Source organism: Chionomys nivalis, chromosome 23 (assembly GCF_950005125.1).
Source record: "Chionomys nivalis chromosome 23, mChiNiv1.1, whole genome shotgun sequence".
In the NCBI taxonomy this organism is placed as follows: Eukaryota; Metazoa; Chordata; class Mammalia; order Rodentia; family Cricetidae; genus Chionomys; species Chionomys nivalis.
This window is the reverse complement of record NC_080108.1, coordinates 10178433-10201997: the sequence shown is the minus strand read 5'-3', so window position 1 is coordinate 10201997 and position 23565 is coordinate 10178433. Positions and strand designations below refer to the sequence as shown.

At 39.0% G+C, this 23565-nt stretch overlaps 1 protein-coding gene across 2 annotated transcripts in view; it reads left to right on the top strand.

Moving 5' to 3' along the window:
* The window catches only part of Tmem135 (transmembrane protein 135), a 220711-nt gene that overhangs the window by 161203 nt on the left and 35943 nt on the right, over positions 1-23565 (top strand). For both annotated transcript variants that reach the window (XM_057756487.1, XM_057756486.1), the window contains exon 6: positions 13791-13837. In XM_057756487.1, the coding sequence (XP_057612470.1) occupies positions 13791-13837 (47 nt within the window). The remainder of the gene's footprint in view (positions 1-13790; positions 13838-23565) is intronic.

Here is a 23565-nt window from a genome sequence, read left to right as displayed (position 1 = left end):
GCCTTGGAGTTTAGAACGGAACTGCTAGCAGTGCTTCCTTCTGTTTTCTGTCTTTGGCAAAAATAATAGAGTATTGTATGAGTTAATGCAAACCCCTTTTGGGGAAAATTAGTTTGTACTTTAGTTCTCCAAGGTCTTTGAGTCCTGTCTCACATTTCCCGTAGCCAAGGGTGTCTTTGTTTGGATGTGTAATGTGCTGTTATGTAGATGACTCTTCACCTTCATTTCTGCTCTGGTGACGGAGGGTGAATGGACCTCAAGCTCTCGTTTCCAGGCATGGTCCTTGTTGTCTCAGCTCTGCTTTTGCTGAAACGCTGTAACATTATCACCGGGAATTTGGCTTTCCTGAGATAATGAACTTTAAATTGTTTTTTCAAAGAGCTATGCAGTAAAAGGGACATGTTCATTCTAAATTGCATTCAGTGCTTTGACTAGAAGGTACTTCGTTTTCCCTTTCTAATTATTTGCCTTTAGTTGAAGAACTTTGCTGTATTTTCAGCACTGAAGACAGAAATTTCTTAAGTCTAGACACTGGGACCTCCTCGTGCGTGCTGTTACAAGTGGTTTAACGTTTCTGAATAGGGCAGGTTAGAGGGAATGTCAAATGATGGGAACCTTCCTACACTGGCCTCTTTGAGACAGTGTATTCATGTCAAAACTAATCTAGTGCAGCTGCAGGATTAATTGTGCGGAGAAGCTGTAAACACAGAGAGCTGTGACCCCTACTCAGAGCTCTGTTTCCTGTGCGAGCATCCTACTTGGGAACTGCTGTGAATTGAGAGAGCAGTCATTGACTCAGGAGAATAGACAGTAGTAGCACGAAGAAATTACCTAGATCGTAGGGCATGCGTAACTTCTGAGGCAACAAATTGGCATCCGTCTAAGTAAATGAGGATGGAAAATAAAAGAACTTGGATTGGTAAGCCATGAGAGAAATTCACCATTATTAACCTTTGAATCTTTCTTTGGGTCTTTTGGTTATAATGGAATTTACTTTAATCTTCAATATAATTTGCTTCTTTCACCCAATCTAATGTGTCTATAAAAGCATTCATAAAATGTTGTGTGATCTTTTACTTTTTTGGGTTTTTTTGAGGGGCTCACCATCCAGCTAATAAATCACACACGGAAGCTTAGTCTTAGTTATGAATGCCTGGCCTTTGCTTGGTTTGTTTCTGGCCAGCTTGTCTTATCTTAAATTATCCCATCTACCTTTGCCTCTGGGCTTTTATCTTTCTCTATTTCTGTATACCTTTCTTTACTTCTTTCTCCACAGCCTGTTGTGTAGCTGGGTGACTGGCCCCTGATGTCCTCCTCTCCTTGTTCTCTTGCTCCTCCTCTTCTAGATTTCTCCTTCTATTTATCCTCTCTGCCTGCCAGTCTTGCCTATCCTTGCTCCTACCTTGCTATTGGCCGTTCAGCTCTTTATTAGGACCATCAAGTGTTTTAGACAGGCACAGTAACACAGCTTTACAGAGCTGAACAAATACAGTGCAAACAAAAGCCACACACCTAAAAATAATATTCCCCAACAATAAAATTTGAAATTATTAGTAGTCTTTTTCAATAACTTGTGTTGCAGAAATAATGTTTAAAATTATGCAATCATATTTAATTTTATTTTTTAAAGGAAATATCATACTCAAATTACAGGTAATTAGTGTGGGCATTCTCAGGGCTTTGAGCTTTCTCTAAAGTACATTAAAAATTTAATAGAAAAGTAAACTAAATGGCTAATTGAATTATCATAATATATTTTTGAAAATCTTAGAATTCAAGATGAATTAAGTTGTGTAATTTCTCTGAAGTCTTTAGAATATTTTAAAATTTATTTTAGTATTTTCTTGTCCACTAACTGAACAGGTCAGCCCTGTCTATATAGAGTTCTGGGACAGTCACTGATACATAGAGATGGTATTTAGGAAGGTTATAGGGGCTTTTTCTATCCTGGGTTTAAAGTATATGCCACAAAGTATTTTCTGAGACTTGGTGTTGAAGAGGTAACTGAGAGTTCTTATCTAACTCTGCAGAGAGGAGACAGGGTGAGAGGGGAGAGAGCTAGGGGGAGGGAGGGAGAGAAAGAGAGAGAGAGAGAGAGAGAGAGAGAGAGAGAGAGAGAATGAGAGCCACTGGGCCTTGCTTGGCCTTCTGAACCCTAAAAGCCCACTCCCAGTAACATACTCCCTCACCAGGATCCACCTACTCCAACAAGACCATACCTCCTAATCCTAAGTATTCAAATATATGAACCTATGGGAAGCCTTCTTATGAACCACCACAGCTAAAGGTTTTCTATAAAATCAGAAATTAGCTTAGAATTATGGCTATACTAAGATCAAGGCAAATTTCAATGTAATAATGATATAGTATGAAATGGGTTTCAAACACCAAGTCTAAAATAGAATTAATGGCTATTCTACGATATATTTTTTAAAAAGCTGGACAGTAGTCTTTGCTTACCAGTGCAAAAGTAGTCAGGTAGTAGGTCACATGGCTTCATGGTGCTCCACGCTTTGACTGTGTGAGTTCTAGGCTGCTAGGATTCCTCTAGGGCAGTGGTTTCAACAGGGTGAGGCTTCATTTACTTTTCTGGAAATATTTGCCCAAGTTTGCACTCTTGGCTTATCCTCATTGATGAGCTGAGGCAGAGGCTGCTGCCTAGTGTGTAGACAGCAGAAATGTTCTAAACATCCTATGGTGCAGAACACGACCCATCCCAAACTACACAGGCTTATGCACATCTGCTCCAAGTCACTAGTGCCAAGGTTGGGAAACATAGATTAAGGGACTTGGCTGAGAAAGTGCCTTAGATGGAAGTCCATTTGTTCTTTGAAACTCGTCTAGGCCTGAAGAGATTAGGGTGGCTAAGACTGACCTGAGGCACACATGAAGTAGGAAATGTTTGAAGCTAAATTGTGATGCCCATCCAAACCTTTGCTCTGTGTCACATATGACATTCCTTGGCATTTGTCCTCTGTGGCACATGTGTGGAGTTCAGAGTATTGAATGATGCGGGTAAAGAATTCCAGGCTATGCGAAGATTAACCAATTATATATGTTTTATTATGAGGGGCAGACTCACGAGACAGGAACTGTAACTCCAACCTTAGCTATGAAGTGCAGGAACCATAGAGAGTGAGGGAACCCTGGGCTGCCTGGAGTTTTTCTCTGGGTACCCTAAAGGTCACACCCTAACTTGATCCCACCTTTTAAAGATTATTGGCTGACAAAGATTCCCCATCACCTCCCCCTTTTGTCTATATAAGAGTTTTAAACCCAATACAGAACTATATACAATAGGAACAGAGATTAAGTATAAAATTATAACCAACATAAACAATATCAAGCAAGGAACACATGATAAATGTTTTAATATTTTAAGGAGTCTACTAGGGACAGATATCAAGTATAAAATTATGATTACAACCAACATAAGCAATATTAAGCAAGGAATACATGTTAAATGTTTTAATAAACATTCTATCCTAAGGAGTCTAAGTCTTGCATTGGAAATGGCTTGGCTAAATCATAAGAGGAAGATAACTATGGCTATCTAATTTTTAACCCCATTGAAAGCCTAAGAAGGGAGATATTACCTGAGTAGGCAGGAAGTGCATTAAGCAACTTTCAAAGCATGCAGTATATGACAGAGACAACTGACAATTTTGAGCAATCATTTAAAGTCTCATTTGTAATGTTGAAGCAGCCAACTTTGGCTAAGGTCTAGCATAACTGTATAATTGACAGACCATTTTTAGAGGCAGGAAAATTCTTAGAACAGTCTTACCCTGTCTTGGCAAGGTTTGGCACTCTTTTTTCATGTGTGTCCTGTTTATTTAGTCTGGACACCATGTACTTTTTCAGTGGTTGAGGCATAGACTGTTTCTTGCCCAAAGGTCAGTTGTGCCATGAAGAGAACAAACTCTAAGTGGAGTGTCTTTGGTGCTCAACATTTTTTGGGGGGCGGGGGATAGATTGGTATTGTCAGGAGCAATCATGTCTCCTGACAACAAAACCCAAAGTTATTTAAATGCCATGTTTACAAATCTTTGAAGTGGTTGAAGATTACCTGTCTATACAAAGTACAGTCTCTATATATCTAAAGGACCTAATTAGTTTGACTGTATATATAACTAAGATGAATAACTGTTGACCTATAATACTTAATGCCTGTATAACTTAAAGACTAAGACTTTATATCAGAATATTAAACTGTCTGCAAACAGCTCTGCAGTAAAGGAGGACAATGACCTCAAAATGTAAACGATGTATAAGTATCTCAATGAGAGGTAGAAATATATAATACAATAAGAGGTGGGACTAGGATAAAGAGAAAAGCCAGAGCCTTGTGTCAGTGCCAAGTCTCAGACTGGGTGCTCTGCAGAGATTCCTGACTGGGTGGCATCAGCATGTGCAGGGAAGCCCCGAGATGCTACTGAGGCCAGAGGCTGCTGCTACAGAGCTGCAGTGCTAGGTAACTGGCTGAAGCTGTGGGCAAGAAGGGTCAGTGCTTAAATAGCCAAATACCCAAATGCTTCACATGGAACCTGGCAGTGGCTGCCTGGAGCCACGGGGACCTGAATCCCCAGCCCCACATTTGGTGCCAGCTGTTGAACGATGTGTATAAAGAATTCCAGGCTATGCCAAGATAAGCCAATTACATATGTTTTATTATAAGGGACAAACTCACGAGACAGGAATGAAACCCAAAATATCACGCCCTAACCTGGGCCTACCTCTTAAAGATCATTGGCTGACAGAGATATTCCACGTCAGTCAGAGTAAGAGTAAAACTCTCAGGAGCCAGCTGTCCCCCACCACCTTGAGTTTCTTGGGTGCTGAACTCAGGCCACCAGCCTTGTGAAGTGAGTGAGTGCTTTGACCTGTTGAGACATCTTTCTGACTTTGTAGCAACTTTCTTAATGTTTCCTTACATGTTTTGTCCAAGTATGTGGAGGGGAGGGGAGACGGAGGAAGGAATAGAGAGAGGGAGGGAGGAGAGGAGAGGAGAGAAGAAGAGGAGGAGGAGGAAAGAGGGGACTGACAGTACCAGACTAGACCTTTTGGTATGTCCTTGTCTTGTAAAGACACTAACTCATGGGTTAGTGTTCAACCCTAAGAGCCTATTTGTCTTATTTGACCCTAAGATCCTTTTAAGGTCCATATGCAAATATAGCCAGTCTCACTCAGGGGCGAATTTAGTATCTTTGGGGAAGGACAGAATCATTCTAAAAAAGAAATGATTACAGTAGTTTTATTTACATCTTGATCACTAACTGTGTCTACATATTTATCATTAGTCTTATTTACATATGTCCACAGAAATTAGTCATGTGGTAGTTTCCTGTTGAAGCTTGGCTGTAGAAAAAACTGCTCCGTTATGTGTTATGCTTTAGTTATATAACAGTCCAAAACAAGAGTGTATGTCGCTATATTGTGATGGCGGACCACCTTTCATACAGGTTCCTGTTCTGCCTGCTTCTAGGCAGTTAGTACACCATTGGAGAGTTGGATCTTTCTTTGGTGGTTTTCAAAGTACACAAAGGTTGGTGTTCTAATGAAATTTTTACAGCGGCACACTTAACAACTTGTTAGGTTTTTTTTTTTTTTAAATCTGATTTTGTTCTTTTTTTTTTTAAAGAATGAAATCATGCTTCTGCAAAATACCGATTTATGTTTTGGCTTCTAACTTGATTAATGCAAGGGAAATGTATGCTTAGGATAGCTCAGACACTGAAACAGTGTGTACCAGGAACCACCTGCCTTCCTTAGAGGCATTTTCCATTCAAATATTAATCAGACTATTTGTTGTTAGAGACAGAATTTCCATGTGAAAATTTGGCTAACATATCCATCTGCCTCACTTTTGCCATACTCTATATTTAATGCACTAAAAAGAACACATTTAGAAATGCTCTTCAGAAGTTTCCAGTTTCCCAATTAGTCTGGTTTACTGTTACCAATTAAATTTTGAAGACCAAGAAGTCCAGGGCATATCAGTTTCAAATTGCTTTTGATGTTGAACAGATCGATTGGTGAGAACTGTACTCTGTGACTGCAGATTATCTTCCCAGGGGGTTACGTGAATTGTTCTGCTCTGTCAGTACACCACTTGTTCATCTCATTCACGCTTGGTGTACGGAGACAGCGGTGCCATTGAGACATGGTGTCACATGTCCTAGCGATATCCTACAGCATGAGGCTAGGCCAGCCTTGAACTCCTGAATTCTGAGATTATAGACATCATACCCTGGCTCCACAGATAATTTTCTGAATTGTATAGTGCCATTAAATGTAGGCACCTGAAAATATCTGGTGAGGGAATTAACTGTGTCTATGTTTTATATTGGAGAATAAAATTAATGTACTTTCTCTTAGTCACAAAGTGTATATCCAGTATTCCTGTGTGTCTAGGCACCTACATTTTATGGTGCTACTTTAGACTGTAGCTGAGACCAAGAATACATCAATGATACTGGCATTTTAAAATACCTAACATGGGTGTTTTCACTGAAGATACAGGAAAAGCAGAGTAAAAGTTGCCATCCTGAAAAGGATAAACAGATTGAAAGTCCCAGGAGGAAGTCACCCGACACCTTTGCCCAGCCAGGTCTCCTCATCTTACACCCAGCGGTCTTGTGTAGTCCAGATTTGCTGTATGACCTTAAACTTATGATCCTCCTGCCTCCACCTCCAAGTGTTAGTAACTCAAACCTAAGTCAACAGGCTTGATTTACAAAGTGCTGGGTTTTATACTACATCCCCAGCTTGAATTCTACTTTATCTTTTAGTGATATCTTCTGGAGAAAAACTCAGCATAGAGAATAAAAAAAAAAATTGCCTGACAGTTTTTACTGGAGTTGATGCTTTTGGATATGAATACAACTAAGGAGCTAAAAGAGAAGATGGAACTATTTTTGAACTTAAAACTTCCCCATCCTTTTAGATTCAAGCCCCATGAAAAGACAAGGAAGGCTGGGTTATACTTAGATTTGTGTGTACATTGTTTTGAATGTATTCAGAAATTCAAGGAATGTTTCCTTTTGGTGCAGAATTATGAGGAGCAACTGTGTGCGTATCTGCTTATTTCATTGACACACATACACACACACACATACACACACACATACAAACACACATAGAAACCTGGGCTGTCGTTTCCTTTCCATAACACGTGTGGACGTTTGGAGGAACACCCACATGTCGGGGGCTTGATTTTGGGAGATATCGTTGTTTGGAACATCTGAGTTCCATAGTAAATCGAGTTGAGACATTCCCTTATCTCATCTGAACCCAAATTCAAATGTGCACTCACGGTGCTCTGAGACTTGTTTTATGCTCATTAGGGAATGACTAGTCTCCTCTCTGCAGGAGTGGTAACTAGGGGAACAACGTATACAGAAAGAACTCTGCAGCTAGGACAGAATCGGAACCTAACCAGATATGAGCAGTGCCGTGTGTAATTACAGAAAGATGTGGGTGGATTCCTGAATGTGCTATGCCCAAGGATCTAGCTGGTAGTGTGAACACGGCCTGGGACGTAGTCTGGGCTAGATGGTATTGCGTTCTAACTCATGAGTGACATGTTGATATACTGTGTTTAAAGCATGTCTTGGACTGTGTATCAGGATTAAGTTGATTCTTAGAGGACATCAAAGCATGTGCTGCTCTGCTACAGCGCATCTGGTGTCCTGTTTGTAGAACAGTGTGGTTGGTGAAATAGGAATGATTGCCGGTGTATTGACTAACCTAGGGAACAGAAACCTTCTCTCTAGTGGTCCTTCTCCCATTGTCAAATGGCAAAAAACTGAATTGCCTTCTTAGTACATGGCCCTGCTGTGGTTTTTTTTTTTTTTTTTTTTTTTTTTTTTTTTTTTTTTTTTTTTTTTTTTTTAAAGTAATCTAGAAACTCATACTTAACTTTTGTAATGTATCCAGAGGAAAATCACCCTTCCCCTGGCTCGTACTGGTTCGTGGGAATTCCAGGTGGGGGAGGGAAAGAATGGAATTAACATGACTTGCTGTCTGTGTCAAGGAGGGTAGGCTATTCACTTTGCCCCGCTGAAAGACATAATACTGTTTTAGTTATAACTCGGCTCTGATATCGTGTAGAAACCTACTCTTCTGCTTTCTTCCCATCCTTCCGTGTATTGAATGATGTAGGGTTTTGTTGATTTATATTTTCTGAATGGATAAGCTCCATGTTTGGTCACAGTAGGGTAAAGAATGGTTCTTTACGTCACTGCACAGGCACATGGAACACTGCTGCCTCTTAGATGTCTCCCTTCATCTCAGGACAGATGTAAATAAATGAGACTTTTAGCTGTACTGTGTAATGCTTACATTGCTTAGTTTAGAAACTAAAGAAGTTCTATTTCTTAGACCTGATTTCTTCATTGGAACAAGTATTTTATACACGCTTTGAAGGTTATGGAATTTTTTTTGTCACCTTCATTTTTCTTAAGTCTTGTTCCTTCTTTAAGTAACAAGCTACTTGATTCAGGCTGCTTTCGCTTGCTGCATTGTTTTCTATGCAGGAAAATAATAGGTTTCATAATTGATTTGAATGAAAGGCTTAAAAGCTGTAAATCTTTAATGAGATTTTCAAAAGTTTGCGAGAAATTCATGGCAGCTTATGAGCTTCAGGATCTCGTATGGTTTCAAACTCCAACCGAATCCCCAGTGTTCCTCTGTATCTCTGAGCGGGAGTCTGAATGGGTAGCGAGAGTCCTGCATTACAGAGCTCTTTTAAACATTACACGAAAGTACCTATGCCACGTGTTTACCCCGTGACATAGTGTGACCTTTCTGTAACAGGGCAATCAATAATGTGGGTGTTATGCTGTCATCTTAGTAATTGTCATACTGAACTCTAAAGATGGTCCTTCATGCCCTACCAGTAAGACACTGGCAACATTATTTAATTTAGTAGAGTAACAGTAATTATTTCTACTTTTGAAGTGCTGTGGCCTTTAGACCAGCATTAGTAAATAGTATTTTCTACAGGCTGAGTGCTATACTTGAAAGTTTCATGCTTGATGTTACATAGAGTTGTTGTTCAGCTACATAAATATTCCGTAATTTTAGCTAAGTAGTTAGTTGTCTTTTAAACCCAGTACGGCCATAATTAAAATGACAGTCACTAATCCTACCTAAAGGGCTGCTGTGACAACTAGAGAGAGTAGTTTCACACTCGCCAGTGAACGGCAAAACATCCATCAATTCCCCGTTCTCCTACTCTGTGGTCCTGTCTGTTTGCTTTCAAGCTTCAGGACCTGTTTTCTTAACCCTCTTACTTTAGGGTTAATTTTGATGTTTCACTCTCCTTTTTGTATTTGTTTCCTTACTTACTTGCATCAAATTGCGCTTTAATGGCTCATAATGGCCAATTAATAGTGAGAACTTGGTATGAGGAAGGAGAAGAAGCAGCTGAGTATCTTGGTAGTTTAAGTGGAACTCATCAGCTAATCTTGACTTCATCATGCTGTCTCCTGCTGATGTTGTTAGCAGAGATGTGGACAAGGTGCCGCTGATGTTGGTGATAGTGGCTGAGCATCAGCCCTGGTTCTGGCAATAGATGGTGGTGAGCAGTTTCTTTGCTGAACCAATTCATTTGACTTGCTGTTTACCTCAATATTAAGCTTTCTTTTAAAGTTTTTAATAAAGCTGAAATTTCTCCATATGTATTTTTTTATGATCGAGATTATAGTATAGTTACATCACTTTGCTCTTCCCCTTCCCTCATTTCAAGTCCTTCCATATAGTCCTTGCTCTCTACTAATGTCAGAAGCTGTGTTCATAAAGTCTCACCGTACATAATTTTTTATCTATTGTCTCAGTGATTTGTTATAAATTGTTTAAAAGCTTTTAGCCCAATTTGAATTTTGTTATAAGTACTGTGACCTCCAAGTGTGATTAGTTACTGGATATTGAAAATTTCTGAATATACTTTAAGAGGTTGAGTTCTTACAGGTGAGACAAGCTGATTTCCTTACTCCTAGCAGCCAGAGTAATCAGGATAGTGTACTTGTAGACACTGTCTACCATAACTGTTTCTATAGCTGGGAAACTGGAAGGCAGATGTGTTGTTAGACTCTGCTGACTTTGAAGTTGTATGTAGAAACTGCTATCCCTGTTGGAAACCTTCATATAACAAGAATCTGTTCACATACTCAGTTATCTAAGGATTTTGTCCCCTAGGATTTTGTATTTTTTTTTGTTTGCTTTTTTGTTTTTGTTTGTTTTGGTGTGTGTGTATGTGTGTGTGTGTGTGTGTGTGTGTGTCTGAGACCATCACCTAGAAGCTAGGGATTGAACCCACGGTCTTCAGGGTCTTGTGTGTATTAATCAAGCACTCTGACCCTGAGCTGTCATCTTCACCCTAACTTTATAGTTCAATATTTCCAGGAGAGATAGTTTACATAGAGAACCTCAAAAACCATTGCCTAAATACATTGAGTAAGTGTCTTGGTTAGTGATGTCTGTAAGATAAAGGATAAACATGTCTGCCTTTAATATCCTCTTGGAGTGCTTTGTCAGTCTTCAAATGCTTGCCAGGAGGAGTCCTTTAATGCAGTAAGAAATGTTGGGGGATTTGTGTGTTCTTGTATGCTGGTATTCAGAGAATATGAGCTTGGAATCTGTGTATGTTGCTTCATTTGGGATCATGAGGGTTGGGAAGCTGGAGGTTGCCTTGGTGACTCTTCTTTCCATTTGCTGACTTACCAAGTACAGGGGACATGAAACCAGAGCAAATTTGGTTGAATGAATGGGTAGATAGATATTTTACTAAAATATGAATGAAGTACAGATGTGGTAAGACAGAATTTATTGTTTCTTTTCCAGAAACAGAAAAGAGTTTCAGTGTTTGACTAATAGAAAAAGAGACAGTGTTAATATGAGAGGAGTAGAGGTTTGATGCTTGCAGGCTGGAGCCAAAGGTCTGCTCAAGACGAGGGAGCAGAGGCACTGGGATCAGGGACAAAGAACCTTTCACGGTGTTAAGGAAAAGCAGTAGAGTTGAGTGGTAAGAAGTAGTTAAATGAACCATCGATGGGGTCTAATAGACATTAAAATGACCCCAGAATAGGTGCTTTAGCTCTCTGAGGCTCTGATTGGTAAAATAGCGTTTCTGTAGGCCATGTTCACATTGGACAACATTTACTTTTTTTTCTTCTTCCCTGGCTATTAGGTAGATTAATGTATTATGACTTTTATTTCTGTGTTACTGCCTTGAGAAACATACTTTTCTGATTGTTTTACCAGCAAAAATGGCAGTAATATAATTTCTTCTGGAAGTTTTCTTAGCAGGAAGCAATGGCTTTAAACTTGTCCCTCCCTGCAAAATCTTCCCAGGCAGAAGAGTGTTCTTCAGATGTATCTGCTGCACTGTATATCACCGCCTTTGAATATGGCATTATGATATTGCTTACCCACTCATAGTTTTGGTGGTAGTATTCAAATTAATTGCACATTTCCATCTAAACATATATTTAGTTTCAAAAATAGAAAAAAAAATTCCTAGAATACCAACAACTCAGGCCAAAGTAGGCAAAGGCTATGTGGAAGCAATCAAAGGGGTAAGCTAAGGGGTTGGGTGGGAATTGTAGCTCGAGGGGAGAATAACAAAACACTGCTTCACCATTTCATTTGTCTCTTCTTAATCAGCTCTTTACAGCTGGGTAATCATTCACTTTGTATTTGCCTGAGAATGAAGACATTAACAATTCTTGTGCTTAATTTGCAACACTGTGGTTGTCAACATAAGATTGCAATTTTACCATTTCCCTGTGATTTAACAGTAATATTAGAGAGATCCTTTTTGTTACCGTAGCTACAGCTAGGCTTCTGATTATGTACATACACTGTCTCATCTTTTAGCGTGATTGCTAATGAGTTCTTCAGTCTAGCTTTATTGTATGTTCGTATGCTTGCTATTAGGAAAACCTTTTTTTGGTAGTTATTCTGTATGCCACCAAAGGTGATTATATTTTATAAGCTTTTTTATTAATTAGTAATGCCTGCTAGTTGGACATTTCATTATATTTCAGTAAATCAGATTGCCTTGATAATATACTCAACAGACATATGTTGACTCAGTGAGTGTGTGTGGAATATGTATGTTTTCCCTTGTGTGCATGTATCTGTGTACATGTGTATACGTATGAGTTTATGTATATGTACGTGAATATGTTTGTGTATGTGTGTATGCACCTATGTGTATACATGTGTGTATTTGTATGTATTTATATGTACTTGTATGTGTGTGTATCTGCCTGTCTGTAAGACCTCCTGTCTTCATTCTGGTTAATTCTTCAGAGCATCAAAGACTTTTCCACTTGTGAGTACCTTTCTTCTGAGAAATGTTTGCAGAAACGTTTCTATAGGTGTATTTGTAATATAGGGACATAAGTCAAACGTTTACTGATTGGAAATTATAAAGAAATATATTTAAGAACAGTTCTTGGGTATGTGTAGAACTTGTATCTACTAAAGACAAAAGAAAGTTTGTATACTGATGGATAGACTTCCTTATTTTTTATACAAAAAATTAAATTTTGACTGAATTTTTAATATTGCAGGGCATAGAACATATCAAAATTTTCAGTTAATCAGTATTTTGATTTTATAACCTTCAGCTATGATGGTTTGTTTTGAATAAATGCATAATAAAATGGCAGAAAGTGTGTTTGGGATCATTTTAGAATTTATTGGAAATTCAATTCTAATCCTAAGACAAAATTCATTGAATGAGTGTTAGGAAACTGAAGTTAGGAACTCACGGGGCATTTTCAAAGTTAAGCACTTTTACACATTGTAAGAGAAATGTACTGTTTTGATTCTTACGTGTATGAGGGTAGGAAAACATTAGAAGACTTTTTTTAGAGTTAACCTGGCCAAGTCCTGCCAGAAACATCTTGGATTTAAAGTATATTTGATTTAGAATTAAATATTGGTGGTTACACATTCAGGAAGCTTTTACTATTGCCTTTTTTGTCAGTTACCTCACATGACATAATGTAGTCCGGACCCACGGTTTGAAAGTCTGGGTTCTAACAGGCAAGTTGTAGAGGTGTTCGTGGTTGAACCCTTTGCCATCCTCCCAGTCTCTGTGAGTCCTCTGTGTATATGTTTGCTATTAGTTTTGTGTATACAGCTGACCTTATGACCTTATCACTGGGTCCCCTTTCCATGCAACTGCTGGTTGAAATATTCATAAAATTTGTTAACTCCATTGAACATATGTTACCCCTTCCTTAATAATCCCTAAACAACACAGTCTAGTAACTGTATAGATTGAATATTCATGTTTTACTGCCTATTATAGGTAATCTGGAAATTATATAAAGTGTGAGAGAATGCATATAGCTCATATACAAATATCATGCCATTTTATTATAAGAGATTTGATCATTTATGGGTTTGGGTATATGTGGGCTAGTTGCTGGATTATATTTTAAACCAGTCTTTCATAGATACTGAGTGATGATTTTATATGTATACACAAAGACACACACACACACTCTACATGTATATAGTATGTTTACATATACTTCCAAGTTCATTACTGCCTTGACGTGGTGTATTTGAGAAGTGGTACTTATTGCAGTGTCTTTGGTAGGTATATTACAGAATGTTGTATGTTGAGGTACAGTGTGATGGGATGGTAGCCTCTGTGCCCTTTCATTGGACCAGGCCTGAAATTTAATAGTGGATGTTTTGCTTTTGTCAGTCACAACAGTGATGATGTCAGTACCTTTTGCAAATAATTCTTTTCCTCCTCGTTGCAGGTCCTTTTGTTCTGCATCACAGCGGCCATGTACATGTTCTTTTTCAGGTATGGTCTGTTCGCCAATTTATTTCAATATCAAAATAGTATAAAATTCCTTCCAACTATGATTCTAAAGTATCCTTCAAGTCATTATTTCCAGTAAATGGCATAGAATGCTGCCCACCCAACCCCAAGAGTTTAATAAGAGGTAAATCCTGCTTGTTTGTTAGAAAACAGGAAGAGGAAAAACAAGGTTTCCAGGAAGAGTGTTAGGTTGGTCCACATGTGAATAGCAAAGGGTGTCTGCCGCCTTTCTATGTACACTTTTAATCCCTGCAGTAGGGAGACAGGCAGGAGGGTCTCTGTGAGTCCAAAGCCAGCCTTGTCTACATTGAGTTCCATGACAACCAGTGCCACATAGAGTGACCCCAACTTTGGGGAGAGGGAGAGAAAATGATTCTTCATTGGGGGAATCCACTCCTTCCTGGTCTTCACTTTCAGTCATACTAATAAATTATTATTCATAGCCTTCTTATAACACTCCTTCAGATAATTCTTGATTGACTTTTCAGCATGTCTAGTCTTTTAAGATTTGTACTTACTTGACAAAGACAGTGGCATACTTTAAGATGTCTGTGATAGATATATTTATCATTTTCTAATAAATTAAGCCATACCAGTAATTTAAAGTAGGGATTTCTTGCCAGGACATCGAAGTAAATATTTGATAAAGCTAATATGGTAATTGTTTTTGCTTTTCAAAAGTGTTCTGAGAGAATAGAAAATGCTGCTGTTACCAGGCTAGCGGATAGACACAAAGTCATGAAGCTGCATGATAGCACTTCATCTTCAGATGATAGTGAGCTGCATGAGATTTTATATCAGATACTAGTGGTAGAAAGTATCAGAGCTTTCTAATGACGTTTGGGAAATGTGTCTTCTCTCCTTTTCTTTTTCTTTTCTTTCTTCCTTTGGTTTCTCTGCTTTGATTAAGCCCAGAGCCTTGGGAGTGCTGGGTCACTACTCTAAACACAGATTCACATACCCAGCCTGATTTTTAAAATTTTTGATTCATGCTTTATTTTAGCTGCTGTTCTACTTTGTAGCACAATGTTTCTTGTGTTCTAATAGCTCTAATTTGGTGGGCTGATTAGAAATCATGGACAGTTCATTTAATTAGTTTCTTCAGACTATAATTATGTCATAGATACTAGGGTACCTCTGTAAGAAAAGAAATTCAAAGGCTGTCTTTTAAACCCTGTGTTCCTATTAGCCTGATGGTGTAGCATGAGTATCAGGAAAATAAATTCCAAAATGTTGCAGCATTAGGAAAACAATCTCTGTTGTCATGTATGGGAGTAAAGTACAGTGTGATGTAAATTTTATTCTTGTGAAAATCTTAACAGATCATAAAAGGAAACAGTCCTTCCCAAAGTGACAGTTCAGGGTAACAAGTATGCTTAATGTTTAGCATTTCTTAGCCATAAGAAATCTTTTGAGGTTTAACAGCAAATTTCATATTGAATACATCGATAAATACCCAGATTGTTGCCTGGCCATAGGAAATTATATTGTGAACAGTGCTGCCATCAGCCTAGGATTTTGGTGTAGAAGGAAATCCACTCTAAATATGTGTTTGGGTGCAGAGCTGCAGAACTGTTCTTGCTTCAGTTACAAATGTCTGAGTTAAAATCAGCGGTTTAGCATATTTTCCAGAAGGCTCAATATAAGGTTTGAGGGCCAAGATAAACACTTTCAATTTTCTGAGGAAGGGGGGCTATTTTTCTCCCCAAAGAAGTACTGTTACTGAATTTGTAGTGTTCTTGGCAGAAGTTCGTTTGGATAACCCAACAAGGGGATTGCTGAATGGTAAAAATATAGCCCTCTAGAAAGCACTGCAACCAAACAAAACAATGTCTGTGCTTTTCTGTGCCCTGGCTTGGAATGAATAGTTATTTTACACAGCATTTGGCAAGTCCAATGGCATTTTAATATAAACACAGGTATTTGTGGACATATTTATTCAATTTATTGTTAGTATTTTAAAGCTAATTGCATAAAATTGGATAATTAAATACAAAATAATATTGTCCTCAGGTCTCCTTTTAATCGTTAATGTCTTCTGGCAAGAGGATAAAGGAACTTTTATGTGCCAGTGAATCGTTGTGTTTTTATCCTGGTGTCTGAGTTGGAAAGGGGAAACTGAGATCCATTTCAGTAAAGATAAAATGTACTCATGTGATTTTTCTTTTTAAAGGAAGAACTTGAGACAATAATTTCATATTTTTTTTCCTGATGGAGTCCATGTCTCTGATGTGTGAATTTATTTTAAAAACCAGAACACTGATTTTGGTATTAAAAACTATGCTAGCCTAAATGCTGAATGAAATATTTCACCTTTACATGACTCTTAGTAGGTTTTTAAATGTTTCTTTACATACATTATCTTATATATGGTGTTTGGGATTTTCCATAGGCTTATGGAATCCTAGAGTGCTTTAAATGTCTGGATTGAGGAAAAGTAATAATTGGTAATTGTAATTTTGTTCTACTTTTTTTTTAATCCAGCTGCCTGACTTATGCAGGCATCTGGATTCTATTGATCCTATCTGCTGTGGATTCCAGTGAAAATGCAAATACAAAGAATGTAGCAGCAAATTTTGACGATGCTTTGGAAGGATGTTCTGTGAATGTACCAGCGGGCATTCCTGAGTCCTGCTTCCTGCGTTCCACTTCCTCATCAGTATGAACATTTGTCACAGCTGTGCCCGAGGGCACGGTCTGCTGCTCTCGGCGCTGGCTGAGAGTGATGAGGAAGAACAGATAGAAATGTTTTCTCATGCATCCCCCACACTGTTTATGTTCAGGCGTGTGTTCATGTGTGAAGCAGTAGTAAGTACTGTCACCACATACACCACTTCGTTCTGGCTGTGTCTACTCTGTAGCCTGAAATGGCCTGCAGTGCCCTGCATAGCTTAAGTAAGCCTCAAACTCAGAGCCACTCTCCTGTGTCAGCCTCCTCACTGTAAGGGTTACAGGCATGAATCACTATACCAGATTTAGGATCAGGTTGTTTCATAGGATCAGAACGTTTTCTTTTAGTTGGAACCTGAAAGAGAATCAACAAAAAGCACAAAGTGAAGCATTTAGCACTCAGTCCTGTTTACAGAGATAAGAGCAAGCGCAATGTTTCGCCGTGAGTTTCTTGCCTTCGTCTTTATCTTCAGGCCTCTGTGTATTTATATGCCTGTTTCCAATGGATTTATCAACAGTAGCTGTGCATCCAGTGAGGTAAAGGAACTTGTTACCCAGTCTGATGTCCTGAATTCAGTTCCTGGGACCTACACAGGAAAAGAGAAACACGATGTCCAAAAGTTGTCCTCTGTCCTCCACAAGTACGCACACTAAATAATTAAATGGTTAAAAAAAAGTAGCTTTTTAAAAGAACTCTGGGTTTCATTCGTACATGTGGATCTAGCTTAAAGCTCACTAATAGTCAGTTGTCATTCATTCTTCCAGTTCTATGGCAGGTTAATTTTTGTTAAGTGTTCTGTATATCAGCTTTACAGGCACGTAGCTTTTTGTTTGTTCTGTATGAAAGTTCACTTTGTTGAAAAGTAATTGGCTGGATCTTCAGACAGCTTTATAAAGCGTGGTGGCATGCTGCTTTGTAAAGCTCTGGACTAGGACTTTCAAAAGAATGGTTACTGTAGAGTGCAGTTCTACATTCTTATCTTCCATATCAAATTGTCACAGAACTAATAAATAGTGGCTGAAATAGGAAACTTTCCCATAGGAAGCTGGAATTTCTAACAGCTGTTGTCATGAAAGAGATCGACTAGAGACTGAACTGTGTCGTTAAGCACCGGCCTCTGCCGTCCTCCTTGAGCCCTTTTCCTGTTGGGACTCTGCTTCCGCTCTGCTTGCCCTCACTTAGTTTTTCTTGTTCAGTCATGAATCAGGTAGCTACGGTTCTGTTCACTTCCACCTGAAGAGAGTTCTGTTCTAGGAAAAGGAACTCTTCCAGCACAAGTCCTGCAGTTAACTGTCACTGCCGATAGTCTCTTCTGAGTGTGCACCTGTGATCTGGAGCTCTTGATCCAGTCCTGTTTCTAATGCTCCTGCTGTTGATCCTTTTGTTTAATTTAGCATGTCTCTCCCAAGCACCTCCTTTCCCCTCTCTTGATCCAGTCCTGTTTCTAATGCTCCTGCTGTTGATCCTTTTGTTTAATTTAGTATGTCTCTCCCAAGCACCTCCTTTCCCCTCTCTTCCTCTGTCAGTCTTCCGTGTGGGAGGACCTGACACCCCCATCTGTAAGATGAGTCAGTTTTGTACTTCCAGCATCCATACTTTGCCTGAGTTTATTGAGAGTGCATATTAATAAAGTACTATAAACCCCGGTAAGGACCTATCTGTACTTTTATTAAGTTTGTAATAGTTTTCTTCAAAATGGTGCTCAAAGCTTGCTTTCTGGTCATGAAAGTGAAATGAAAGAAGTTTTAAATTCTTTTGGAAACAGTTAAGCAAGTGATGAATCCGCAAATCTTTTATCATCTTCAAAAGAATCATACACTAATGTATCCCTCTGTGGTTTAAATTGTACATAGTGTTAGTCTGCACCTCCTGGGACTTCAGTGAAGCCGAGTGCCTTTTTTATGGCTGAGAAAGACCTCGAATGCTGTAATTTTGATAACAAACAGTTATATCAGCTAGATAATATTTACTGAGTGCTTATTGCATGCAAAGGTCTGTGCTAGCTGCTTTGTAAATGTTCTGGGTTTAAACTTTACCACAGCTTAAAAAGCGTAGGTACTGAATTTTACTGTCGTACAGTGAGGATTTGAAAGTTGAGAGTTGGTGGAATGTGCCAAGGATTGCACTACTTTAAACAAAGCCTGGGTATCAGTCTTGTTCTCTCCAACCTGAGTCCATTCTCTTCATTGTTCAGCTGACTAAACCAGTACCTTCCATTGTTCTAAACCATCACGCAACATGGAGGGAGTATGTCAGCATATTCTTTTTGTATGCATGTGCTGCTTAAAGCTAGAGGCAACTGACCTAGAGATTCCATTTAGGTATGCTGGAAACTTGCCTGTTCTGTGTAAGGAGGGGACCAGGATCTAGTAGCTGTATATGTTAGTGTCTCTCTGGAAAAGGGATGGCGAGAGGAAAATGCCCCTTCTCAGTGAAACAGTTGTACTCAGTCCCCTTATTTACTTGGGGGCACCTAATTGGAGTTTGGATGAATTGGTATTTTCTCAGATGGATTATGTTTCTTTTTGTGTCTTTTTTCTTTTTTTTCCACATTTTTTATGGTACCGATCACACAAAATTGATTTTACCCAGGAAATATTTTTAGCTTGTGCTTTGATAGTTGAAAGGGAAAATATTTGTCCATAAATTATATGACATGTGATATGTAGTATCATGAAACAGTGGCGTGATCCTAGGATAAATCTGATGTTCACTGCAGATGTCTCCACTAGGGAGTGTGGTAGTTGCTTCATTCATAAGTGGTATTTTAAAAGCCTTAAGATCACCTAATTATAATGATAATTTACTCCTGGAAGGTCAGGAGGCTGGTCCTTAAGATGGTCTGTAGAGGAGCCAGGAGCCTCAAGAAACAGTGGTCAGAGGTGTGGCTATGTGGAAAGGAAAGTGAGGGGGCGAGTAGAGAGAACCATTTTTCCCCATTCTTTACAGACATCCTTTTTTCATTTTTCTGTCTCTCAACATCCAGATTTTCCAAATTAGCTGTCCATATTTGCTATTTGTCACTGTAATCTGAATTCCACCCCACGAGCCTCTGGAATTCTCTCTAAGACCCTCAGAAACAGCCTGCCTCTAAATCTAACGGTTATTTACTATTCTGTTTTAGAAGAATTTTCAGCTACCTAGGGAATTTTGCCTCCTCTTCCTGTAAACCTTTCCCTTAGTTTTTCTGAAATGATTCAGTCTTTATTCTTTTCTTCCTCTGCTCCTTCCTCCAGTGCCTCTTCTTGGTTCTTGCATCAATCATCCTTTATGTATGTGTATCTGATTCTGTGTTTGGACCTAACTGTTTTTCAGTATTGATGCTGTCTTTTGGTAATCTCACACATTTCTGAGCATTTAATTACCATTGTATAGTAATGATCCCTACTCTGTGTTATGTTATATTGGTCTTCTAACTTTCAAAGCCACAGATAATCTAGTGACATGGTTGATGGCTCCTCAGACTGACGTTTCACAAAGTTGGACTTAGCGTCTCTAGTTCAGTGATTCTAGACTTTCCACAACTGTTTGCTTTTCTTCAGCCAGTTCATGGATGCCACTCTCCCAGCTAGAAATCAGGTGACATAACTAAATAGCCTTTGAATTGTCTCCATATTCGCCTCTCCACTGTCAGTGCTCAGCTCCATTGCCCAAACTGCCTCCCTTTCTGCAGTTTGCATGCATCTGCTCTCTCCTCTCTTGTGGGGTGTTTTACTGTTTTGGCTTTTTGGGAGGGAGGGGGCACCACCCAGCTCCCAAATAAATCACACACAAAGGCTTATTCTTAGTTATGAATGCCCAGCCTTAGCTTGTTTCTTGCCAGCTCTTTTGAACTTAAATTATCCTGACTACCTTTTGCTTCTGGGCTTTTATCTTTCTCTATTTCTGTGGACTTTTCTTTGTTTTTTTTCTCTGTGGCTTTCTGTGTAGCTGGGTGGCTGTCCCCTGATGTCCCTCTCTCCTTGTTCTCTTGCTTCTCTTCTTCCTTGTTTCTCCTATTTGTTCTCTCTGCCTGCCAGCTCTGTCTATCCTTGCTCCTGCCTCGCTATTGGCCATTCAGCTCTTTATTAGGACTATCAGGTGTTTTAGAGAGGCAAAGAATCACAACATCACAGAGTTAAACAAATGCAGCAGGAACAAAAGCAATACATCTTAAAATGATATTCCCCAACTCTCCTCTCCTGTTCATTTGAAACAACAGCAAAAGAATCAAACCAAACAACAACAACAACAAAAACCCCAAATAGTTGTGGCCTTGTTTAAGTAAAACAAAACAAAAATCTATTTTTTTATTTAAAAAATTCTTTATTTTAATTTATGTGTCTCTGTATGTCTCTGCATCATAATATGCAAACATCTGTGGGTACCTTCAAACGCCCAAAGAGGGTGTCAGATCCCAGGGAGCTATAGTTCTAGACAGTTTTGAGTCTCTCCATGTGGGTACTGGGGAATGAATTCAGGTCTTCTGCAAGAGTAGCCAGCATTCTTTCTCAACAGCTGTGCCTTCTCCCCAGCCCTAAACTCCCTGAGGTGGAGTGCAAGGCTTCTGGTAGTGTGGTCTCCTGGATGTGACTAGTAAGGCAGAAATGTGAGCCTGTTGCCTGAATGTGAATAATCCTTCCTCTGGGGTCTTGGGCAAGTTACTTACCTTCTCATTGTTTCATCTCCTCAGTGTGTGTAGTAAGAAAGCCACTCGTTGATTCCTGGCCACTTAGCCCCGAAATAATCACACAGAAACTGTATTAATTAAATCACTTCTTAGCTCATTAGCTCTAACTTCTTATTGGCTAACTCTTACATCTTAATTCAACCCATTTCTAGTAATCTATGTATTGCCACGTGGCTGTGGTTTACCAGCAATATTCAAACCGGTGTCTGTCTCTGGCAGGGCTACATGTCTTCTCTCTGACTCTGCCTCTTTCCTCCCAGCATTCAGTTTAGTTTTCCCCGCCAAGTTCTGTTCCCCTATAGCTCTGCTATAGGCCCAAAGCAGTTCTTTTATTAACCAGTGATATTCACAGCATACAGAGGGGAATCCCACATCAAGTGTGTTTAAAGAAAGTTATTCTTAGAACCTGTAGTTATAGCTAGGACCAAATAAACATTGCCTAATAAGTAGTAATCAATAAATGTTAATTCTAATCATTGTAATTATTATCTAATCCAAATTGTTGTTAGAATTGCAGTCTACTCGATGTCTAACCTTGGGGTATTTAATCTCTGTAGCCTGTCTTAACTTCTGATGGGAGCATGGTTTTCCTCATCCTGTTCGTGATGATTGCCATGCACATAAGTCTTTCAGAGGGCAGAGGGGCAGCCTGAGCTCCCTCTTTCCTTAGTCACCAGTATGGCCATCCCATTCATATTTGTACATACACACTCTGCACATTGAATATCACAGAAACTGTTTTCATTGAGTGATTCCTCTAAATAAATGTTAGCCTGTTACAAACCAGCCAGTGTACTGTCCACTCCATGTTCATCTGATAATTCTGAGTCGTTGACAAAATGAATCCATAGGTAAATCCTCTTTCCCCATTGTATCACGTGTGAAGACAGAAAGCTTTCTTGTTTACAGCTCCCTGTTGTCACTGAGGTTGGAGGTAGCAGTCAGCTACAATTGCAGCAAAGATTAAAGAAATCCTGTAATTTTATCCTAATCTAGGTAAAGAGAGTTTAGATGTATTATTGAATTCTCTCCTAATGATGTAATGTCTACATTTAGTGACAGAGCTGAAACACTGGCGATGACAAACTCCTGTCCACACCAAGGCCAGTGGGGCCTGAGTGGTGACTGCCAGACTGAGGAGAGACCCTGTGTTCAAAACTTGAGTTACATGGCACCTGAGGGGTACAGTAGAGCTCCAGCTCTAGCCTCTGGTGCACCAGCACACACTCAAGTGTACACACACACACAGAGAGAGAGAGAGAGAGAGAGAGAGAGAGAGAGAGAGAGAGAGAGAGAGGATTAGATATTATACTATGTATGAGACCATCTGCCATCAGAACTTGGCGTTCCAAAATAGTTAACCATGCTTTGATTAGCATACAAAACGATAGTTCATTAAACAAATTTTCCCTATAAGATTCTAGCTGTATTGGTTCACACTCCTATAATTCTAGCACCCAAGTCATGGAGGCAGAAGGCACACCATGAGTTCAGGGCTAATTTGGCTAATGTAGTGAGTTGAAGGCTTGCCTGCTCTACGGTATGAGACCTTGTCTCAGAAAGACATTCACAAGAAAAGTTCTTTGTATTTTGTGCTGATTTCTGCAAATAAGTAATGTCTTACGATAGGGAAGAAGGAAAACTCTCATATCCCCTGTTTTTCATATTGTAACTAGAATAATTTTAAACAGCACAAATTCTTTCTCTTTAAAATATATTTTCTTAAAACCTTTGTTTACTTCTGGAATTGGATTTTATTTAGATCTAGCTAAATATATTTAGTTCTAGTAGCACAATGTCAAGTCAAACTAAATGTTGTCTTCTACAGTACTAATAATATAACTATTCTCTATCCATTCTGTTCTAGTAAAATAAATGTAACAGTTGTAAGGTGGTAAAATCTGTTAGAATTCTTGTATTACCAATACTACAGAATTACTTAATGTGTATGATTAAAATTCTTACCACCTAGATATGGTAGAATAAGAAGTACCATTTAATTGTATAGAAAAATATTTTTAGCATCAGCAATAGTTTTTAAGAACTGGATGTGTAGGATATGAGCGAGCATCTGTGTCCGTATGTGCTTCCTGGGAAACAGCCAGGCAGCTAAAGTATTTCCTAATATTCATTTACTTTCCATTGAGAGAATATTTCACACTGAGGCTAGTTCTTTTAGAAGGGAGAAATTAGAGCAGAGCAAATAATATTTAATGCTCATTTAGCACACCAGTGGTGAGAAATACAGCTGGAGTCAAGACTTTCCCTCCTGCACGTCTGCCCACGATGCTCTTTGCATCTCTATATTCTGGTGATGTAGCTCTCACGGCTTTTAGATATCATCTGTCAAATTTATTAAGCAGGTTTGGA